Here is a 22,682-nt window from a genome sequence, read left to right as displayed (position 1 = left end):
TACGGGAGTTCGAGAACATGCGCTTCAACTCCGGCGAGGGCGCCGATGACTACACACTGCAGCTCCAGAACATCATCGCCGCGCTTGAGACCGTGGGGAGACGATCCCGCCACGGAGGGTCGTGGAGAAGTTGCTGCACACCGTCCCCAAGTCGCTCCGGCAGGTGGCCGTGGCGATCCAAGTGTCGGCAAACCTCGCCACGCTGACACTGGAGGATGCCACCGGGCAGCTGCGTGCGGCAGAGGAAGCCGAGGCTGAGGACAATGGTGCTCCTCCTCCAGGCGCTGACGGCAAGCTCCTCCTCACCTTGGAGCAGTGGGACGCGTGCCGGCGGGAACGCCGTGAGAGGGAGAGCACGCGTGGCGGCGACGGCCGTAAGAAGAAGGGAGGTCGTAGCGGCGGCCGTGACGATAGCAGTGACGACAACGACGACGACGGAGGCAGCAGCGTTCGTTCGGGCGCGAGCGGGCGTCGTCGGAGCTCGGGCAAGGGGAAGTGCTTCAACTGTGGCATTCGCGGCCACTTCTCCTGGGAGTGCCCCAAGCCGAGGAAGGAGGAGGCGCTGTACGCCAATGCCGAGGAGGAGGCGACACTTCTGTAGGTCGGGAAGCGTTGTGATGTCGTGGTTTAGGGGGAGTTTGTTGGAATAAACCACGTCATGGTGTTCGTGGCCATGGCGGGGCGCGTCGAGTTTGCGAGTGTTCACGGCCGTAAGGGTCTTAGGGTCGATCGAGTCATAGTCTAGCGTGTCAGTGATGTCCATTGGTGTGAGAGTGTGAGCTCGGATGAGGCCAGGGATGAAGATCAAGTCGGAACGCCGGTGTGGCCGCGTTCCAGGGCGGAACGATGTGTGTGCGCTCGTTCCAGCCAGGCAGGGCAGCGGGAGGCTGAGCTTGTGGTGCTGTGCGATAACATACGCGAGTATGTGCTTGTGTAGGAGCGTGTCGCAGGTGGAGACAGGACGGAACAGGTGCGGCCGTGTTTGGGTCCGTGTCAAGCCATGGCGAGCTCGTGTCCGGCCCGCCCGGCGGAAACAAAGGAGACCAAGTCATGCAGATGGCAACAGCGGGAAGGGTGCCACTTGGCGAGTGGACGAGGATCAAGACCGGGTCTCGCGCAGAGTTTGTTGCTCAAGTCGTGGAGGAGGCCGGATCGCCAGGAGAGTGCGTGTGTGCGTGCGTGCGCGGCGAGCTCGCCGGAGTGGTGGCGTGAGTGCTGTTGGGCCTATAAATGGCGATGTAATTCCTCTGTAATCAGTGAGTTGAGTCCCTTGTTAGTTGAATTGAAGCCAACATACAGGCCGTTGGAGCGGCCGGGGCGTTCGGCGCTAAATCGTGTGCGGGCACTGTTCATCTTTCTCCTCCGGCCCGCGCGAGCGAGTGTGAGATTGAGGGCTCAATTCCAACACTCTTCTCGTACAGGAAGGAGGCTACGCTTGGTCGTGAAGTTACCTCCGTTTCTTTCATCCACCAACCGCAGACGCGGTACAACACGCAGGCGACGTGATGGCTCTGCACTCGGAGTCGAACCTGTAAGCATCAAACATCATCCACACCAAACCAGGAGAAAGCTTCACTGGTAGAGTGGGCAGAGGCCATGGTAGCGTGCGACCACCTCTCCTCTGTCGCGCTCGCGCAGGAGAACTTACTGTTGGTATCTGCGCGTTGACAGATTCCTGCCGATCGATAATCTCATCAGGATAAAGCAAAGCTCATCATCCTTGATTTTATTTTTCCTGCCTTCGGATTTCTAGAAACGACGACGATCAAAAAGCTTAACCCAGAGACGTGAACGATCGGCTGGGAGCAGCGTCAACAACGTGCTCGCGACAAGTAGTCGCGTTAGTTCTCGTATCGATGCGCACCAGCCGGAGCCAGAGGTAAATTCCACGAACGCCGACGCCGGGCGCTCCGGGCGGCGACCGCGAGGGGAATCAGGGAGCCGCCGTCGCCGCCGCCGTCGCAGACTCTTACTAGTAAACCGGCTGGAGTAGACTGGCAATCCGGCCGTGCCGGACAAATGCGACGCCGGCCGTCACGGTCGCGCCGAGCCCGATGTGGATGACTGGGTGTCCTAGTCCCCAGTCCGCGGCTGTGACTAGCGTTGTCCCAGTCACCGACCAACCCTCGCAGCCACGGTCGCACACGCGCGCGTGACGCACGAGTGCGTGCTCGTTCGCCGGGGCCGGCTGGGCGCTCGGGCACGCCGCGGCCGGAGCTCGTTGTGGTCGGGATCGGACGCTGCCCGGGTTTGGTTGGTAAGCGCATTAGATGAGGCCACTAGCTAGTAGCGCCCTGAGCGCGCGCGGCGCGGCGGGGCAGGGCACCCCACCGACCGGCAGCAGCGCCCGTCGCCGCCACTCGTTCCGTTGGTAGCTGGGCCCCCCGGAGGCACGCGGCGGCACCATTGCGGCGCCCACCGGCGGCGGCCGGTGTCGTGCCGCGCCGCGCCTGCGCGCCACTCCTTTCCTATCCCCTGACGCAGCCGGGCCGTGCCTTTACCCGGCCACACGTCCGGCAGCGAGGCAGGTAATGGTGGATAGGGAAGCGCGAGGCGAGTGCCCCGCCCGCTCACCGAGGGCGCGGGGGCTCCACCGACCACTCCGCCCCCGGGGCGCGGGCCCCGGCCTCGAGTAGTCGAGTGAGCTTGCTCTGTTGCGCGTGGCGGGGCCTCGCCTCGCTAGGCAGAGCAGAGTTGCAGACAGCGTGCGGACGTGCGCTGCAGCTTGTGCGGCGCTCGCGCGCGCTGGCCCCGGCCCCGGCCCCGGCCGGCAACCGGCCACGCATGGTTCCAGCCTTCCATGGCTGGCCACCAAAGTGCTAGGCTGGTGCAGGCCTCTTGTCCGGCGTAGATGCAAGCTACTATTGCCAATTGCCAAAGTCAGAGTGTGGCTGCCCAGGCACGTTTCTGTCGAAGCAGCAAGCAACAGTTCCGGTACAGGGCGGTACCATACACTTTATTTGGCCACTTTTTATATAGATTCGACGATTGAAAGTATGTAGAATTTCGATGATCGGAGCGTGCCTATATGCACGTGGTTACCACCGGTGCCGATTCAAGAAAGTTTGGTGGCGCGATAAAGAAGAAAAATCGGGTACCAATGGCGCCATTTCAGGGAAATACGACGAGACTTGTTGCCAATTCATAATCTCACATCGGGACGCCAACCAACTCAGCTCGCGCGACGTAATTTCTCAACAACTCGCCAAAACGAAGACCGCCGTGAAAGAACTAATTAACGACTTTAAGGTCTCATTTGATTTTTTTAAGTACTCCATTCGTTTCAAATTATAGATCGTTTTGGCAAATCTAGATGCATAATTTTTGCTACGTATCTAGATAAATACTATGTCTAGATACATAACAAAAATTATGTATCTAAATTTACCAAAATGACCTACAATTTGAAACGGAGGGAGTTGTTGTTGCATCGAATGTTCGGATATCAATTTGAATGCTCGGATGTCAATTTAATAAAAAAATTAATGGCATAAGTTGTAATTAGGGCTCTAGACGAATCTATTTAATATAATTAATGCATGATTAGCGGATGATTACTGTAGCAATTAGTGGTCAAATTATAGACTAATTAGACTTAATAGATTCCTCTCGTGATTAAGTCACGACTTATGAAATTAGTTTTATAACAAATCTATGTTTAGTACTCCTAATTGGTGTTTAAACATGCTATATGATGGGACTTATGACTTAAACTGAAAAAACAAACGAGGCCTAATTTAGCATAATCATGATCACTAATTAAACTTAATGCGGCAATAATTACATAAGGATTAACCGGTAGAAGTTGTTGAGGTTGATGAAGTAGGCGTTATCTACACCAGATTAGGAACTTCTAGCTTGAAGATCTTACTGTTGATGTAGATGAACAGCAGGCCAAGAGCTTCTACTCCCCTTCAACACACTTAGCAATCGGATTTAGGGTGGCTAATCATGTTTAGAGTTATTGACATAAAAATGAGTCGGTCACCCTCGTAGATTTATAGTGTTGTGGGTGCAGCGCCTTGCCCTTAGTTTGGATTCTAATTTAAGCCCACTGATTACAGCCCAATAACTTTCCTTAACCATGCTCAGGTGGTAAACGTGATAGTAATTCTTTAATTGCATTAACTGTAAAGATCACTGTCAGCATAATGGGAACAGGGGTACCCATAACCCCGGATAAATGTGCAGTTAAGTGAAGATGGTTCACCAGCAGCGTCAGCCGGCAACATCAGTCGAAGTGGGGCTGCGGGCCCTCGCTCAGAACAGCCGCCCATGCGCCCGCACGGGAGGGGCCGGGACTCGGCCCGACGCGGGAAACTCCGGGAAGGCCTTTCCTTCCCCCACGAAGACACCCGCCCGGTAAAAAAATCTTTACTAGGCGGGAAATCCAGCGGGTTACAGCGCCGAGCCGCCAGGCTGGGTACAGAGCCCTAGGAGAGGCGCGGCTTCCCCGTAAGAACATCATGATTACGGGGGCTCCGTGTTCTCAGGCGATAAGAAGATAGGCGGCTGGGATGGCTTATCCCTGCGCTACATCCCATCGAGATGTAGATGGGCGGTGGCGAGGGCCCACCACCATTTACGTCACAACTATCAGGGTAAAAACAGGGCATCCCGAGCCAGCTCCCCGGGTCACCAAGGGCTCGCGAGGTGCCTCCAGGACCGCCGCGGGGCCACCCCGGGTCATGAGGGCCCACAGGGTACCCGAGGCCACCCCGAGACCTCTCCTGGGGTGCTCCTAACGGTGCTGGGTCCCATGAGGCTGCTACGGCGGACCCGACAAGCCGCCTGCCCACCTGACAAAGGGCAGGGCACACTACAGTAAACGGTGGATTCACCGTCGGCCGTAAAGGCGTCGGTTCTGAACAGTAGCCGACGTTTTTAACTTAAAAGCGTCGGTGGACCGACGGTTTTATCCGTCGGAACTATTTCGACGCCTTTAACCCAGTAAAGCTGTCGGTACCGACGGTTTTATGAATTAAAGCCGTCGGGGGCACGAGCCGACGCCTTTAACGCGGGGACCGCCCCGTATAGCTGTCGGCTGACAACCGACGCCTTTAACACGTTACAACCGTCGGCCTGGCCCACCACCGACGCCTTTAACCTTTAAACCCGTCGGCCCAGCCAAAGTCACCGACGCCTTTAAATTTTTAAAGGCGTCGGCCTGGCCGACCACCGACGCCTTTAGACTTTAAAGCCGTCGGCCCCATATTCGTGAACCGACAGTTTTAAATTATTTTTTTTTACCGCCCCTGTTTTCTTTCTCTCCCTCCCCGGCTGGGAAGCCTCCGATCCATACAGAACACACACACCCTCCGATCCATACAGAACAATAGACACAGCCTCCGATCCATACAGAACAATAGACACAAGCATAACCTCCGATCAACAGCAATAAACACAAGCATAACCTCCGATCCATACAGTCAACAGCAATAAACACAAGCATAACCTCCTCAACAGTAATACATGTCCAAAATCCACATAAACACAAGCATAATATCTCACATAAACATGTTCAAAGTCTTCTAAGGTGACAAATTCAAGTTTCCCCGCAAGGTGATCAATCCATCGCCATGTCGTGGTTCGAACCTCCGCCACTCGCACCTCCGCCACTCGCACCTCCACCGCTCAAATTGAGAAATATGTCGCCATCAGGCGTTCCTTGACGGGAACCCTACGAGAAGCAAATACAACCGTTTAAGCCTTGGGGTAAGCAAATTTCCTATAGTAGATAGGAAAATGTACATATCCTGTTGCATTTGGCAGGCAAAGATTTTATCAAGGCAAAACGGGAATGGATTTATCGATAGCAAAACAGTGGCTACTGAGTCAATCATCTTGGTAATGTAAATATGTTGGGGGCTAGTTTATTAGGCCCTCTGCAACTTTGCATTAGTTCCAGGGTAAATCACTAATTAAAGCTCCAAGGGTAGTGTTATTTCTGTTCTGGGTGACTAGTATGGGTAACAATTGCTGAGCTAGTTGAGACGGAACCATATATCTTGGATCACAGCTCAGTACTAGTAGTTGAGGTAAAATTAATGAGAAGATCGAAACGTTGAGCTGAGGTACTAATCACAGAAGTGAAGAAAGCGGCTAGCTATTGTCATACCGCTGCTGGTGGAGGAAATGGTGCTGGCGGAGTCTGCCACCACGGACCGAACGGCGGCATTTGTGGGAGAACACCTGTAGAAGCTTGGCCTCCAGACCGAGATGCGCCCAACATCGCCATGAATCCCTGAGGTGGTGGAATATATGCTTGGCCACTCTCGGAACCTTGTGATTGCTGCGGCATACCGAACTGAGATCCGGTGCTACCCCCAGCCAAGAACTGCATACGTAAATTATTGATGAGATCTTAAGAAAACAGATGATCGCCTCATGTTACAATGTAAGATATTACCTGTGCCATCATCAAATACTGCATCTGTTGCTGCATCTGTTGCATCTGCTCTTGGGTACGTCTCAATTGCTCTTTTAATTCATTTGTCTCAATTGCTCCCAAAGAAATGAAATATGAGTCCAGTTGTGTTCTTTACCATACCCTTCGAAGCCACCTTCTACAGACTCTTTCAACTTTTCATGCCATGCCAATTTTTGTTCGCTTGTCAATCGACGAGATGGTCCTTTTGTAACCTTCCTGCCTTTTCGGAATGATTGAATATCTCTCCTCTCTGGATGGTTAGAAGGAAGGAATCGTCGATGGCAATCAAAGAAACTGACTTTTTTTCCATACTTCAGCCAGATCGCATCCGTGTCTGCCATACATATGGGGCAGCACAATTTTCCGTGGACACACCAGCCAGCCCAAATGCCATATGCCAACAAATCATGGATTGAGTATAGATACGCGGCACGTAAGGTAAATTCACATTTTTTATGGCTGTCATATGCCTTTACCCCTTGCCACAGCTCTTTCAACTCTTCAATCAATGACTGCATAAACACATTGATTTTCTTCCCCGGATGTTTATGACCAGGAATGATGGCCGCGAGGAATATATATCCTTCTTTCATGCACATGTTGGGAGGCAGATTGTAGGGCATGATAAAAACAGGCCAACAAGAATAAGGGCTATTGCTGGTGCTGAAAGGAGTGAAACCATCTGTTGACAACCCAAGACGAACATTTCTGGAGTCTTTTGCAAACTCCGGATCAAAACGGTCCAGAGCTTGCCAAGCTGCGCCATCTGAAGGATGCACCATAATATCTTTGTCCTCGCTCTCACGTTTACCTTCGGAATGCCACCTCATCTGCTTTGCTGTTTCTTGGGACAGATACAACCGTTTAAGCCTTGGCGTGATAGGCATGTACCGAAGTTGTTTGACCGATACTTTTGTAGTTACTTTCTCTCCATCATCACTCACGACCTCCACATATCTGGACGCATTGCAATGCATACAATGAGTATCGTTCTCGTGTTCCTTCCAAAATAGCATGCAATTATTTTCGCACGCATCAATCTTCTCATAATTCATGCCCAGACCGGCCAAAATCTTCTTAGATTGGTATAGGTCTTTCGGCATCTTATGATTTGAGGGAAGGAGATCAATGATCAGCTTCAAGATACCATTGTAGCAATTGTTCGCGAAATTGTACTTGGACTTCATCGCCATAAGGCGTGTCACCGCCTGCAGAACGGTCACATTGGTACCTTCATGCACTTTTTCATCTGAGGCGGCAAGAAGCCTGAAAAACTTCTGTACCTCCTCCGGCGGTGACTCCTTTTCGTACTCCCTACCAACATCCGCTATCATCTCATCCATCCGATCTTCATCATCGTTTCCGTCTGACTCACTGGCATGCTCCAGCTCCCCATGCTCGTGCCACACCAGGTACTCAGGCATAAATCCGTCCTTGCAAAGGTGAACCTGTATTTCATGTCTATACTGACGTAGACGATTCTTGCAATTCTTACACGGGCACTTCGCAACAGTACAACCACTGGCAAAGGCTTGGGTCATGAAAGCATTTGCGATACGAGCCCATTCCATAGTATGCTCGCCAGTTCGACTCCATCCATCATACATCGCCTTACGGTCGTCACCCATTTTCAAAACTACAACAAATCGAGAACCTATACAACAAATCGAGCAACCCATTTTCAAAACTACAACAAATCAAAACTACAACAAACATGTGTTGGTGATGCATATTGCTTAAATCCCTTTTCACATTATTAGGTAACCTATACAGAGAAGAAGAAGAAGAAAATACCTTGGTACGGTGGCGGTGCCCGAACAGCAGAGGCGGCAGCGGTGGCGCGACGGCCGAGCCTGTTGGTCAGAGGCGACGGGGGCGGTGGACGGAGCGGTCGCCGAGCCGGGGATGGGCGGCGCCCCTCCTGCCTCTGGGCACGACGACCGGCAGGGAGAGGCGGAGAAGAGGGCCGGGGACGCGCGCGCGCAGTGGACGAGGCCGAGAGTCAACAATGCCGGTGGACGGCGTGCTCGCCGAGGCCGAGCAGCCTCGCGCCGCCGCCAAGCTCACCCTCGCGCGCCGTCAACCCTAGCGACGCGGGCCAGCACGGACGCTGGCCATGGAGGCGGCGGAGAAGAGGGCCGGGCACGCGCGCGCGGTGGAGAAGAGGGACGGGGAGGCGGCGGCGCGGGCGCGGGCGGTCGGCGGTGGCGGTGGCGCGGGCGCGGGCGAAGACTGGGCGCGGTCGGCGGGCCTGGCGCGGTGTGGAGAAGATTGGAATGAAAGCGACCCTCGGCGCGGTGTGGAGAGATTGGGGAAAGCGACTCCGGCCTGGTGGGTCCCGCGATAAAACCGTCGGCTCTACCCGACAGTTTTAATTATTACCGTCGGCCGACCCTTGTAGCCGACGGTTTTAATTAAAAACGTCGGCCTGCCGACGCCTTTAACAGAAACCGACGGTTATAAAATTATAACCGTCGGGGAAGGACCACCGACGCCTATAATTTAATTATTACCGTCGGCCCCGACGGTCTTAAATCGGCCGACGGTGAACCTTGCGATTCCTGTAGTGGCAGCCTAGAAGACGGCGCCCACCATGCAAAGGGGGCGTTCACACGAGTTAGAGAGAAGCAATAGAGATCTGTAGCCTGTAAATAGAAGGGTCTCGGGACATGTAAAGGAGTACTTTTTCCCAGCTGGAACTCTCGGGATCGACCTGACCTGAGAACTCTGATAAGCAAGAACCCATCACGACACACAGGACATAGGGTATTACGCCTCAGGGTGGCCTGAACCTGTGTAAAAACCACCATCTCAATCCGCTTCTGCAAGAAAGTTCTTTGCGCGTGTTACACCCCTAACCGAATCTCTAAACGGGGGTTCCCACGAATCCCTGCTAGAGGTACACACCCACCGCCAATCACCTTCTAAATGTAACTCCAACATGACACGCATGCATTTCTCAGCTCTCAACCAAGAAGTTGCAATTATATAGTAAGTGCCTCAAAGCTTCTAAGAAGTAAACAACTTTGCAGAAAAAAACCATTATTTCTTCCTGCACGGGGTAGCTAGTTAGCTGCCCAATTGGAGGCTCATTTTGAATCCTCTACGTGAACCCACCTAAGATGTTAGGTGGATACTTAAAAAATAATAAAAATATAGAAATTCTCATAAAAAATAGAAACATCTGGCAATCAGCCCGGCAACTCTAATTATAATAGGTTAAAGTAACCCTCTAAATATGTATCTAAATTATTCACCTATGTCGTTATAAAAAGTAATCTAAGGTAGCCCTATAATCTTCATGCAAATTACTCATAAGCTATTATAAAAATAATGTCAAATAACCCCTAAGTTTGTATATAAATTATCTCATTATATAATTATTAAAAGTTAAAGTAACTCCTAAATCTGAATCTATGTTATATAATTATAATAAAATCTTGAAGTGCGCTAATATAAAAGGGAACGTATCTGGTGCAAACCACAACATCCGTGAAAACCCGTGCAAACCACGACAAAAAAGTCTTCTAAATTCACCAAAAAAATCACACATGTAGATGATATGATGATACACAACCTTGTAAAATATTTTGTCCAAACTCGACTTCATCTGTGAGATATAAAAATAACAAATTTCTAACAAATCATCTGGACAACTTTCTGGCTTGAAATTTGTTATTTTTATATCTCACAAACGAAGTCGAGTTTGGACAAGATATTTTACAAGATTGTGTATCATCATATCATCTATATATGTAATTTTTTGGGTGAATTTAGATGACCTTTTTACCGTGGTTTGCACAGGTTTTCATGAAATTGTGGTTTCCACCAGATATGTTCCCAATATAAAAATTTTAAATTACCATATCCATCATATTAATATATTATTTATGTTATTGCTTATATAAAAATAGGTGTGTATCATGTATGGGGGAAGATCTAAGAATACCAACTTTTACATTGTTCACATAGCTTAAAACAGATGATTCAATTAAATACATATCAAATATATAAAATATTGTTACTAACTAAACACATTACAACTAGATAATAATGAGTATGTATCTTTAGAGTATTGTACGTTAGAATATTTAATATATGAAAAAGATAATGTGGTAGATAACTATAGTTATTATTTATAAGTCTTATTTTTATATTAATTATAAGTTGATAGGCTAGTATAACAAACCGCAAAGCTTCTAGCATTATGATTTGTTACTATGCCCAAATCGTAAACCCGGCTGTTTAGCCGTCCATTTCGGAGAAGCAGGTCGCTGACCTCACGGTGACGTAGCAACGACAATCCTGAGCTCGGCCTTCACGCGAACCACGTGGTGGTGGCTGTGGCCGGCGCGCCTGTCGAGCCGCTTCGTTCATCCCACATCCGCGTCCGGGCGGCGTCCATCGGCATTTCGCGGCATGGACACGAACACAACCACCACCGGATGACGAGAAGGTTCGTTCACAAATTGTTGGACACGGCGTGCGCACGCTGCAGCCCTGTAGCGGCTGAATTCCAGTAGTTGACCTATAGCTTCCCGCTGACTGCACGGCGCATCAATGGCGGTTCATAGCGGCTCCGACGCAGTGTGCAGAGCGTAGATATTACTCACTCCGTTCACAAAAGAATGCAATTATGAGATTCGTGTCGATCAAATTAGTTCAAGTCTGACCAAATTTATATTAAATAGCAGTAGTACTTAATCTTCGAATAAATTTACTATAAAAATATAATCTATAATTAATCTAATGGTACTTATTTGTATTATAAATGCTATTACTTTTTCTATAAATTTAGTCTAAGTTTAAACTATTTGACTCTTTGAAAAGTGATAATTGCATTTTTTTTTTGAATGGAGGGAGCAGAGTACTGGCTGCTGCTTGCACCAGTGTGCAGTGTTCACACGCACCACTGCTCGACCATGGAGTCATGGACACGCCGCGGCCGGCCGGGTACACTTCAGGCAGGCGGTTTCTTCTTCCACCTCACCTACGACCGGAGACGTACGTGAGTAGTGAGGAACGGCCAGGGTCCCACGGCGCAGTATGTACGCACGTTTGCATGACACGCGCGCGTCGCTCGCCGAAGGCGGTAGGGGTTGCCGGCTCACCTACCCCGCGGTCGCCATCGCGGCGAGGGGGGCCACACCGCACACGGTGCCCGCAGCCCGTCCATGGACCTCGCTGTCCCTCAGCTACTCACTTCACGCGCACTGCCTGGGCTCGCTCGACCGCCCCGTCCGCGTCCGCGACCGCTAGCTCTCTCCGATCTTTCCGTCACCGGCCGTCGCGGCGTCGCCTATTCGCCTTGGCTTGGCTTATAAATCCCGCGCCACTCCAGCACCGGCCCTCTCAGGAAGGATCCTACCAAACCTACCAACTCCTCCTCCATCGATCGCCCGCGCAAAGGGGAAACCTAAAAACTAACTCTCGCCATTCGCCAACTAGCTAGCTTTCTCTCTCCGCTTCGGCGCCGCTGCGGCTCCACCGCGTTCGAGCGAGAGGTTTCGTGAAGAAACCAGAGAGTAGCGTCGAGGAACTGATCGTCGATCGTGAAGACGATGACCGTGGTCGACGCCGTGTCCGCGGGCGCCGGCGACGCCGCCGCCGCGGTGCCGCAGCCGGCGGGGAACGGGCAGACCGTGTGCGTCACCGGCGCGGCCGGGTACATCGCGTCGTGGCTCGTCAAGCTGCTGCTCGAGAAGGGGTACACTGTCAAGGGCACCGTCAGGAACCCAGGCATGTGCATATACACACACACACACGTCGTGGCGCAGGGATGATTGTCGTAGTACGAACAGAGAGCGAGGCACCTGACTAACGTCGCTGTGTTCTTGGATTGTCGTCGTCGATGGCGATGGCATGCAGATGACCCGAAGAACGCGCACCTCAAGGCGCTGGACGGCGCCGCCGAGCGGCTCATCCTCTGCAAGGCCGACCTCCTGGACTACGACGCCATCTGCCGCGCCGTGGAGGGCTGCCACGGCGTCTTCCACACCGCCTCCCCCGTCACCGACGACCCCGTGAGTACCACGCCCACACCTCGATCTCCGGCCACCGCCGAACTCGATCAACTGCTCCCTTGCGGCGGCGGCGGCGGCTGCCGCCATGACCGACCAAGCTAAGACAGCCGCAGCGGACATCGATCGATCATGCATGATGACGTTCTGCTAACCGCGCATGCGTGCGTGCGTGCAGGAGCAAATGGTGGAGCCGGCGGTGCGCGGCACGGAGTACGTGATCAGCGCGGCGGCGGAGGCCGGCACGGTACGGCGGGTGGTGTTCACGTCCTCCATCGGCGCCGTGACCATGGACCCCAACCGCGGGCCCGACGTGGTGGTCGACGAGTCCTGCTGGAGCGACCTCGACTTCTGCAAGAAAACCAGGGTGGGTGCTTGGTCACTTTTTACCCCTCTCTCTCGCCCTCTCCATCCGTCCATCGATCCCTAGAGGCCTAGCTCACCCATCCTGCTAGCTACCTTCCGCTGCACCATATTAGTAATTTTTCCCTTTTCTTTTCTTTTCTTTTCATCTGACGAGAAATGGAGGAAAAACAAACAAAAGATAGCTTTCATGAGATAGGTGAATTATTAGCTATGGGGATGCCCATGCACTACCAACCGAACCCTAAAAAAGAGTTCGTCTTTTGAGGCAGCCAATGGGATCGAGTGCTCATCGATGGTGCCTGCCGGAAGCACATCGTCAGCACTAGATTTGAATCAAAGCTTTTTCCCTAGTGACTGACGTGCACTACCCCAAAGAATAAAGAAATTTGTGGTCTCGGAAAAAACAAGAACGAAAGCAAAAGCAAGGTAAACACGTATGATCCCCCAAAAAACAAGAACATACGTGAATAATCCTGCATGATGCATGCCACGCCGATAGACACGTGCGTGCCATGTAGAGGTCCAAGCTCTCTGATCAAGCTTATTGGCATTCCCAGTCTGTTGCTTCTGTGTTTCACCTTTCTAGGAAGACCACAAGAGTAAAACTCTACTGAAGGCATGGTTGGAAGGAGAGAGAGGACCGCTCTAGAAAGCTTTGGGATTTACTAGTTTATTTTGTTTTGGACTGAATCCTAGAAATTCTTGTCCCAGAACTCCCTTTTTCCAAACGGTGAATATATATAGTCATTACTCTACGAATTACTGTCGTCTGCAAAATTTACTATTTCACTTTTTTTAAAGGTGACCCCCCCCCCCAATGCGTTGACGAAGTGTTAGGTAGACCAAAAGAGCATATTGTACTAGATATTTGGAAACCTTACCCATGTTTTCTGAACACTACGTACGCGAACTCTGAAAAGCTGAAGAATTCGAACCTCTAGCTCGATCTGGTATGGCTAGCTTGCCAATACGAGCCCTAGTGAGCTAGGTGAAAAATAGCGCGGCACTACGAGTAGTAGTAGTAGTAGTACACACATGCGCGGCCACCTTAAAAGTCCAATCCGGGCATCCGGCCACTACAATCTACTTGTAGCGTCGTCAACGAACGGCCATGACATGCATGCATACATACACACGGTGGGCCTTTGTGTCATTTCAAGATCGTTCTGGAAGAGGCTTCGCCTTTGTTGGGTGAGCAAATCAACTTCTATGCCTTTAATAAGCTAGAGAGCCTTCCAGGGTCTTGCAAACGCTCAACCTAGCCTTCAGCAGTGCATGGCGCCTGATTTGGTGAGAAGTGGTAAACCAAACTCGCTGTCGGATCAAACGCTGGGGGAGGAAAACACTCGCTGTCCAGACAAGTACAGTGAACGTTTCCAAAGCTGGGAAACAAGATTAGCTCTTTCATTCATAAGAGCACAGCGACCCGGCATCCTTATTATTATTCTAGCATTTCAATTATTAATTTCCCCATCTCACCAAATTAAAAGAAAAACGCCCAAACCCTCTCGCAATAATTCCGTCAGCATGACACACCATTGTTCTTGTCTTCTTGCACAGTTCACGTGCTCATCAGCAGCTAGTGTATTTGCAGTAGTGCTTGCCCTTTCTGAAACTCGTCCTAGCTAGCTAGCTTCCTGATTCTGATCTGATCCGTGCATGCGCAGAACTGGTACTGCTACGGCAAGGCGGTGGCGGAGCAGGCGGCGTGGGAGGCGGCGCGGCAGCGCGGCGTGGACCTGGTGGTGGTGAACCCGGTGCTGGTGGTGGGCCCGCTGCTGCAGCCGACGGTGAACGCCAGCATCGCGCACATCCTCAAGTACCTGGACGGCTCCGCCCGCACCTTCGCCAACGCCGTGCAGGCCTACGTCGACGTCCGCGACGTCGCCGCCGCGCACCTCCGCGTCTTCGAGAGCCCCGCCGCCTCCGGCCGCCACCTCTGCGCCGAGCGCGTCCTCCACCGCGAGGACGTCGTCCGCATCCTCGCCAAGCTCTTCCCCGAGTACCCCGTCCCCACCAGGTACGCGTACGTTGCTCCATCGTACTACGGCTTCTAGTTAATAAATCGTTTACTTCGTAGTAGTCGATTTATTTGGCTGTTTCGGCTGCCTCCGTGCATGCTGAACGAGCTACCAACCACAGCTACCAACCACAGTTTGCAAATAGCAGTTTTTTTTTAAACGAACTAGGCATGAGAGCTGCAGATTATATTAAAAAGAAGATGAAAGCTCAGATTGAGCAATACAACAAAAAGGAAAGAAAAATGCAACAACCTAACACCAAACCTCTCAACAAACATATCACACTGCAAAAAACTTTTGACAAGCTCAGATGATAGCAGTTGGCTTGTCCATTTCCAACAAGCCTCAAAGCCTGTCTCATGATCGATCAGTTACAGTTTACAAACATATATAGATATCATCTCTTGTTACTTAGACCTATATATAATTATATATATGTATATATATCATATCGTGGTTAGTTGCTTAGTTAGGGGGGCGCCGGGCAGCAGTAAGGAACGGCGTGATTAGGTAGCAACCGAGTGATGGTATTATTCCTACCATACTCAATTCGGTGGATCCCAGCGGCGGTAGGTAACGATGGATAGGATCGGGCGGCCACTTACACTACTGCTCCACATCAGCTCGACCTTGGTGTGGCACGTAAGCAAGTGATCATCGCCTGCAGGCCGAGCTTGTTGCATTGGGTTCAGGTGAACCAACTCCCTTGCCCTGACGCAGCCATGAGCGTAGCTGTTTCCAATTGCTTAGATGACAAAGCCCCCGATCGCAAACGCGTACAACTCTTGAACTCTTGAACGTAGTTCAAGAGTTCATATCATGCACCACACAAAACGCGACGACCTCTGTAATGCCACTGAGAAAATCGTCGAAGGCTTTTAGAGGATCGGATCGGATCGGATCGGAGTCGCCGGCCGGCCGGCCGTCGGCGCGCGGCGCATGTGTCACAAGCTGATACGTGCGCGTCGCCGTCGACGGAGGTAGGTGAGGTGTTGGTCGGAGTCCTCCTCTGTATGCCACAACTGAACTCAACTAGCAGGATATGGTAGCTCGATCAGAAATTCAGAATCTTTGTTTGCACACAAGTCTTGGCTACCTTATTATGTAGTGTCAGACTGTCAGTCGATGGCGAGCGATTGACCCTGACGGGTAGCTGTCGGAGCGGTAGAAATCTGTAGCGTCAGAGAGCGGGGAAAAGGAGCGTGTGGTCTTTGGCTCTTTGCAAGCTCTGATCGATGGCCATTATCCTGCCTGATCCGTTCACTTCGCCGTTGGACAATTGAGTACGCCCGGTGCTGGTATGTATCAGCATCACCCATACACGACTTTGGAGCAGACGCCTGCGTGACTGCAACTCTCTATACCACTTTTATTTGTTAAAAAACACTGTATAATAAGTTTTTTTGCTGGTCCATTGGCCACACGGTGCAGGCCTACATGTGGCAGAGTTGCACCTAATCTAGAGAGAAGTTGCTCAGAAGTCACGCGTGTCAATGACATCAATAAGAGCATGGAAAAATACAGCTTACTAGCTCAGGATATGCATCAGCCACAACCCCCACCTACTTGCACATTTAGTCGCCGTTTCCTTAGGACTTTGTACAATAGAGTAGTTCAGATAAATTTAAGAAACAGAGGAAGGATAATGTATAAACTTCATAGGAGTTTTCCCGTGCACTCTTTTTCCTTCTCTATAGAGTACTCAACGGCTCAACGCATGAGAGCAGCATACCGAAGAAAGCAAATCAATGACACTCTCCTTCCTGCAATCATTTTTTTTCATACATTATCTCTGAAGATCTACCAGTATTTTTTTCTTCCCTGCACTCTAGATGGTTGAGACACACTAAGTAAGTGCTACACACAAGCATGTCCAATATTTGCACGCCATCCTCCAGTATTTCAAACAAATCATGCATGGACAAAGATAGGAGGTTAAATTCAAAGAACACGAAAGCTGCGAACACTGGCGAGAGAGCTGAGCCATCATACGACGCGAAACTGATGATCAGAACATTCAACAGCCTGGTGCATAAATATATAGTGTATCTAACAAACTCTAGGCCGGGCGCCCGCTGGAATATTCAACTCTCTCTTTTGGCGAGCAACGTCGTGGTCGTGGCAGCATAGCATCGGCATCGGTGGAGTGAAATGGATCATCCGTTTGCTCGTTTACACCTTTTCCTCATTTCCTGGTATAATAGTCGAGATCCATGACAAGTTCAGATGATTGTTTCAAAGATACCTCGTCGTCGACCATGATCTCGACGTCGTAATCTCACCCGGCCCCTACCAACGAAACCTGACCTTGGCATACATCCTCCATCACAGCACTAGCATCACACTGACGCAATGCCCGCGTGTGCTTTTGGTCCAAGTGAAGGAATCTCACCTGCTCACAGGACACGCACCTCGTGTTTACACTTGGAATTCACACTAGCTACCTGTGTAGCCAGTCAAAAAACACAAGGAAAGATAAATAGAAACTAAAAATAATGGAAGTTATCTTGACCTATGCTTGTTTTTTACGGTGACTTTCACGAGTGAAGCCAACTACTACTAGCTTCAGTTGGCTGACTGTGTGAGCGTTTAATTTGGGTGCAGGTGCTCCGACGAGGTGAACCCGCGGAAGCAGGCGTACAAGTTTACGAACCAGAAGCTCCGGGACCTGGGGCTGGAGTTCCGGCCGGTGAGCCAGTCGCTGTACGACACGGTGAAGAGCCTCCAGGAGAAGGGCCACCTGCCGGTGCTCGCCGACGAGCAGGCGCCGGAGGCCGCCCCCGGCGCCGAGGCGCAGCAGGGCGGGATCGCCATCCGTGCGTGAGGTCCAGGCCGATGGCGCCACGAATGAACAGAATGCAAGCGATGTTCATATACTGCCCCTGATGTGTAACCCAAGTAGTGTTTGTTGCCTGTCTGATGTCCCTAGCAAGACTTGAAACGTCGTGCTCGTCCTTGTGAACTACATGGTGGGTGAATAAATATGGTTAATGTTCGTTCAATGTTCGGTTGGGATCTTTCATTTTTTTGCGGCGGAGTTCATCAATTGCTTTGAAAGTGATTCTTCAAACATACTCTGTCCGTTCCAAATTGTAGATTGTTTTGGCAAATCTAGATATATAGATTTTGCTATGTATCTAGACAAACACAATTTGAATGGAGGGAGTACTGAATAGGATATCCACAGTTTGGATCAGAGGAATTCTCCTCTCTTCGCTGGTGAGACAGCATTTCACATCTGCCCTGGCATGTGCCAAGGTTGATGACATGGTTCTCCAAAGATCTGAGAACAGAATGACGAAATCTTGGGAAGGATGGGAGTTGATCACAAGATTCTAGACTCTTCGAACACCATTACTTACCCTAGAGGATAAACTCGATACCATTCATATCTCGTAGCCCAGTTGCGTACAGAAGAGAGCTATTATTGACTGAAGCACTAGAACCTGCATTACTGCATATAACACCTGCCTGCCACCCTGCTTTGATAAACACATAAAGCTTCACAATATGCCGTAAGATCAAAGGAACGTACAATAAACAATGACAGTAGCCAGGCGTATTACCAGAATGACTGATTTTGAGTCATCTGGCTTCTCCTTAGGTGAATAACAGACTCTTGAATTCTTGCATTTTATAACTTGCTCGAACATATCGTCAAGGCTATTAATAAGTGGTTAGGTTTCAGAAGATGACAGAATGAACCTGGAGTTCCTTGATTATCAAACTCATCCAACAAGCATCTCGCTGTTCATGTTTGGTAGCCTATGAGCCCAGTTGCTTAAGAACCGGCTCTATTAATGGTGATGCAAGAGTAGCTAGTAAAGAACAGTTTGCCATCCTAGATCGTGACAATACCCGCAATACAATGCAGCAATCATTGCAACTCACAAGAAACAACGACAGTTGACAGCACCAAGGATCACAAACATCCGAAGCTAAATACCCGGACCAAACGAGAATGAAAAGGAGGAAAGAAACAAAGTGAACTACAACAAATGAGTTGGTGAATCGAGAGGAGAGTACAAAACAAGTAATCTGGAGTATAACACTATCCCAAGTACCAACCTACCTAATCTTTTGACTTCCCAAAAGGAATTTACAATGAACAATCAGAATCAATCCTGATACTAAATAGTGCGATGCCCAATCATTGTCAAGAGGCACCAAACCTCACATAGCATCACAACCTACCGCAACAAAATAACTACATCAATCAAATTATCTCCTTAGTCCTGAGGCCTGAGCAGACAGAGCCCAGAAGAGGATATGCATGTATACAAAGTTACAAACCAAATCCTTGCCGAACTAAATATTTGTTAATTTTATGGAGATAAAAACTTTTCAGAGATGCTGTTGTTTGGCAGTGCGTGTGCCAGTTTTGATTATGATTTCTCAAGGTACAAATAATTAGTTGGCTCAAGGTTCTTTAAGACAAATTGTTCATCATATTTGATTTCAGCGTTTGAAAACAATGTTTCTCGAAGAACAGGATCATTGATATTCTTCATTTATATCATTTATATATGCAGGGACTGAAAAAGTTGTTGGCAGAAAGAATTAGCAATGGTGGACACAGTGAAATTCTGAGATGAACAACAGAGCTTCACCATTATCAGGTTGTGATAAAGAAAACTAGAGTCGGATGAGATCAAAGTTGTCCTAGTTTACTATGTAGTTTGGTTTCCCATGTGCAGTTTAAGTTGAATCATTTGTGTTGACACTGTCAGCCTGGTATTCCCAGCTCTGATGAACTTTGATACCCAACAAGATCAAAAGTATAAAACCTGGGTCTTAACTCTTAAGTTTTAAATTTAATAAAATCATTCAAAAAAGTTTAAAATTTAAACATAATTCCAGAGCAGCTATCCAATCCCTTTCAACAAAATTGCTTATATCCTATATCACCGCAGAACCTATATATAACCCTCTAGTCAAGCCAATCGGACTAATTTCATAGGTATGTGCATCTTCGATTTCTAACTCAAGACATGCTAAATGACAAAAAAATTTCTACGGCACTATAATAGAAATAAAAAGATATAAACTAAAAATCACTATAAAACACCGTGTCCATTAATCCATATAGGAAAACATGGATATAACCGAATGAACAAGTGACTGTTTCAAAAATCTTTCTTATAAAAAGAAAATAAAAAGGAGATAAACACTCGACCTGCGAGGGGCTAGCCGCCCCCCGAGCATTCTTATAAGAAGGAGGCCTTCTAACGCAGGCCGAGAAACCCCCCGAACCCCGGCTCTTTCTGACCTTGGGTCTGGTGCCATTCCTGGAACCGTTACCCGGGCTGGGACCGTTACCCACTGGGCCGGGAAACCGTGACGCCAGGCCGGGCCAGGCTGACAACACAGCCCAAGCTATCAGGAGCACAGCGAGGGGGTTTTTTTCCCACAGGCGGGGAAATTCGCCCCGGTGGGGGTTCGAACCCCCCACCTGTGGGGTGCTGCCGGTTGCTTCGCACCACTCGGGCTAACAACCTTAGGCAAAAGGAGATAAACAGAACATCAAATGATTGATTTACATATCCATCTCAAGCCATAAAATACAGGTTCATCTTCTAATGAAAATCTATAGATCATATAGCTGTTTAGTGTCAAAAAATTGTTCCTCTGTTACAGCCAATGGCATAATGTTATTCAAACATCAGGTTTGTCGACCATAGCATGAAGTACCTAGAACAAGGTCAAATGCAGTGAGCAAAACAAAATTAGCTGTCCCTTTCATGATCAGAGTTCATGTAACAGGACAATATGACAAATCGCCAAACTGGGTATTGATGATGGACCAAAGGTACAGGCTCTTGAATGGAAGCATTAGGAGACAGACACAAGGAACGCCAATGGAATACTCAATCCTAACAGTCCTGGTATGTTTAATTGAACACCTAAAGAGGCCCAATGAATGCAGATCAAAGAGGCCAGCATTGCGTGCAAAATCAGTTCAAAGACTTGAAGAAAACCACAAGAACCAAAAGCCCAAAACCCAAATACATACAGATACATAAAAAATAGTTACAGAAAACATAATGGTAGATAGGTGGTGGTTGAACAACAATCTGCATCTGTGAATACTAGTTGGCACTCGAAATTCGTACAGGTTGGGACTTGGGAGTTGGGAGGTGTCAATTTGACAACACTGTAAAAGGCAATGAAGCACCAGGGCATCATGAAATCTGGTAAGGTAGTTATTTAAACTGTGGGTTACTACTGTGTTTCAGGATGTTTGTAATTGCCTTATTTCAAGAATGAATCAGAATCTCCGATCTCGATATAATAATAATAAAAGGAACTTCCATAGCTATAAAAATTATATTTCAGAAGAGCTATAAACATTGTGGATGATAGACTGAAATACACCAATGGTTTAACGGATTTTAGCTAAGATGGTAACTGGCATTCTTATTTCAAGCGACCTGGTTATAAGTTGAAACAAGCCATGAAAGAACAAAAGGTTCAATAAGAATTCCAGCACCCATCAGAATAAAAGTATGCAAATCACATGTGAAATAGGGGATATCTTAATATTTAAAAATTCACATACAAATTTGTTCATCCTTTAGCATCGGGAGCAATGTACTGCTACACATCACATATGCATCACATCTAAACGATATCAAGCCTGGAACCAACACTATTGCATCCGGATACCAAAGTAGTACTGATCCAATTCAGCTCAATACCAAAAACAGAAACCCAGGAGGGCTACCTATTGCTTGAAGGTGTAGGGCTGGGGAAGCGAGATGGGGCCCCGGCGGTCCTCGTCGCCGGCGAGCAGCCTCTGCACCCGCTTCTTGGCGCAGTACTGCCGGTCGAAGTGCTTCACCTGCGGAATCGCCAATTTAACCGAGTGCCACGAAGAGAAAGCAGGAAGCGCGCAAAATCGTGCTGGGGGCTAAGCGCCGACGGCGAGTGCTTACCCAGGTGGGGCGGCAGTTGCTGACGAAGTTGGCGCGGGACTTCTTGCAGTCGGCGGGATAGAGGAGCCCCATGGTGGCGATCTCGGCGGGCTTCTTGTCCGCGTGCTTCTCCACGCACGCGTAGAAGGCATCCCGCGCCTGCGGAGGACGGAGGAGGGTGCGCGCGCCTCTCGTCAGCGGCGGAAGGCCGGAGAGTTAGGTGAGGAGGGGTCGGGAGGGGGTGAGGGATCTACCTTGTAGCAGGCCTCGCGGCCCTTGGCGAGGACGTCGGGCATGACGGATCCGCCGGAGCTGTGGTAGTCGGCGTCGTCGTCCGCGGCGGTGGACATTGTTCGGGGGCTTTCGCTTGCGGGAGGGGAAAGGGCACGGACGGGTGGGCCGGCACGAGATGGAAACGGGCCGTGCGGAATGTGCGGCCCATAAAGCCGGAACGGAACGGGCCGTGACGACGAAGTTTCTTTCCTGCGGTTTTTTTATTTTTATATTTTTTATTTTCATTTTTTACAAAAATATATTTTCGATTTGGAAATTTACAGGAATATACCCCGCCCGCCCGGCCGGGACCTGGCCGCCCGACAGAGGGGCGGCAGGGGCTTTTGTGCAAAAACTTTTGTTCAAATAATTGCGCGCAGGTCCCTGGGGGCCGGTCGCCCGACAGCGGGGCGGCCGGCCCCCCCGGCCGCCCGGCAGCTGGGCGGCCGGCCCTGGCCGCCCGGCTGCTGGGCGATCGGCTCTACCACCCTTATATAAGAGTTGGCTGGTCCCCCGCCCCTTATTTACATCACTAAAATTCCAGAAACCAAGAAAAAAGAGGGAGGGAGGGAGAGCGGCGAAGCCCTGCCGGATTTTCGAGCCGGCAACTGCAGGTAACCAAAATTCTTCTACGCTTTACAAATAGATTGTGTTGTAA

The 22,682-nt window shown here is 49.7% G+C and overlaps 4 protein-coding genes across 4 annotated transcripts; 1 reads left to right on the top strand and 3 right to left on the bottom strand.

The window, feature by feature from the left end:
- Nucleotides 1–5,368: 5,368 nt before the first annotated feature.
- LOC120677419 (peflin-like) lies at nucleotides 5,369–6,493 on the bottom strand. Its single transcript, XM_039958579.1, has 3 exons — nucleotides 6,410–6,493; nucleotides 6,119–6,337; nucleotides 5,369–5,680 (listed from the first exon to the last, which is right to left on the bottom strand). Exons 1-3 carry the CDS (start codon nucleotides 6,452–6,454, stop codon nucleotides 5,567–5,569), a joined length of 378 nt encoding a protein of 125 aa, XP_039814513.1. The 5' UTR covers nucleotides 6,455–6,493; the 3' UTR covers nucleotides 5,369–5,566.
- A 250-nt stretch (nucleotides 6,494–6,743) lies between these two features.
- Nucleotides 6,744–8,277, bottom strand: LOC120678162. Its single transcript, XM_039959314.1, has 3 exons — nucleotides 8,225–8,277; nucleotides 6,907–8,084; nucleotides 6,744–6,764 (listed from the first exon to the last, which is right to left on the bottom strand). The coding sequence occupies exons 2-3, from the start codon at nucleotides 8,056–8,058 to the stop codon at nucleotides 6,744–6,746; spliced, it is 1,173 nt and encodes a 390-aa protein (XP_039815248.1). The 5' UTR covers nucleotides 8,059–8,084; nucleotides 8,225–8,277.
- Nucleotides 8,278–11,676: 3,399 nt separating this feature from the next.
- LOC120677484 (cinnamoyl-CoA reductase 1-like) lies at nucleotides 11,677–17,839 on the top strand. The gene is made up of 5 exons (XM_039958637.1): nucleotides 11,677–12,169; nucleotides 12,299–12,453; nucleotides 12,629–12,817; nucleotides 14,484–14,836; nucleotides 17,442–17,839. The coding sequence occupies exons 1-5, from the start codon at nucleotides 11,992–11,994 to the stop codon at nucleotides 17,659–17,661; spliced, it is 1,095 nt and encodes a 364-aa protein (XP_039814571.1). The 5' UTR covers nucleotides 11,677–11,991; the 3' UTR covers nucleotides 17,662–17,839.
- A 3,503-nt stretch (nucleotides 17,840–21,342) lies between these two features.
- On the bottom strand, nucleotides 21,343–22,146 carry LOC120680052. Its single transcript, XM_039961699.1, has 3 exons — nucleotides 22,006–22,146; nucleotides 21,773–21,910; nucleotides 21,343–21,678 (listed from the first exon to the last, which is right to left on the bottom strand). The coding sequence occupies exons 1-3, from the start codon at nucleotides 22,099–22,101 to the stop codon at nucleotides 21,562–21,564; spliced, it is 351 nt and encodes a 116-aa protein (XP_039817633.1). The 5' UTR covers nucleotides 22,102–22,146; the 3' UTR covers nucleotides 21,343–21,561.
- Nucleotides 22,147–22,682: the final 536 nt, after the last annotated feature.

The sequence above is a fragment of the Panicum virgatum genome, chromosome 6N, assembly GCF_016808335.1.
Source record: "Panicum virgatum strain AP13 chromosome 6N, P.virgatum_v5, whole genome shotgun sequence".
In the NCBI taxonomy this organism is placed as follows: domain Eukaryota; kingdom Viridiplantae; phylum Streptophyta; class Magnoliopsida; order Poales; family Poaceae; genus Panicum; species Panicum virgatum.
The sequence above is the reverse complement of the archived record's forward strand: the minus strand, read 5'-3'. Positions and strand labels throughout refer to the sequence as shown.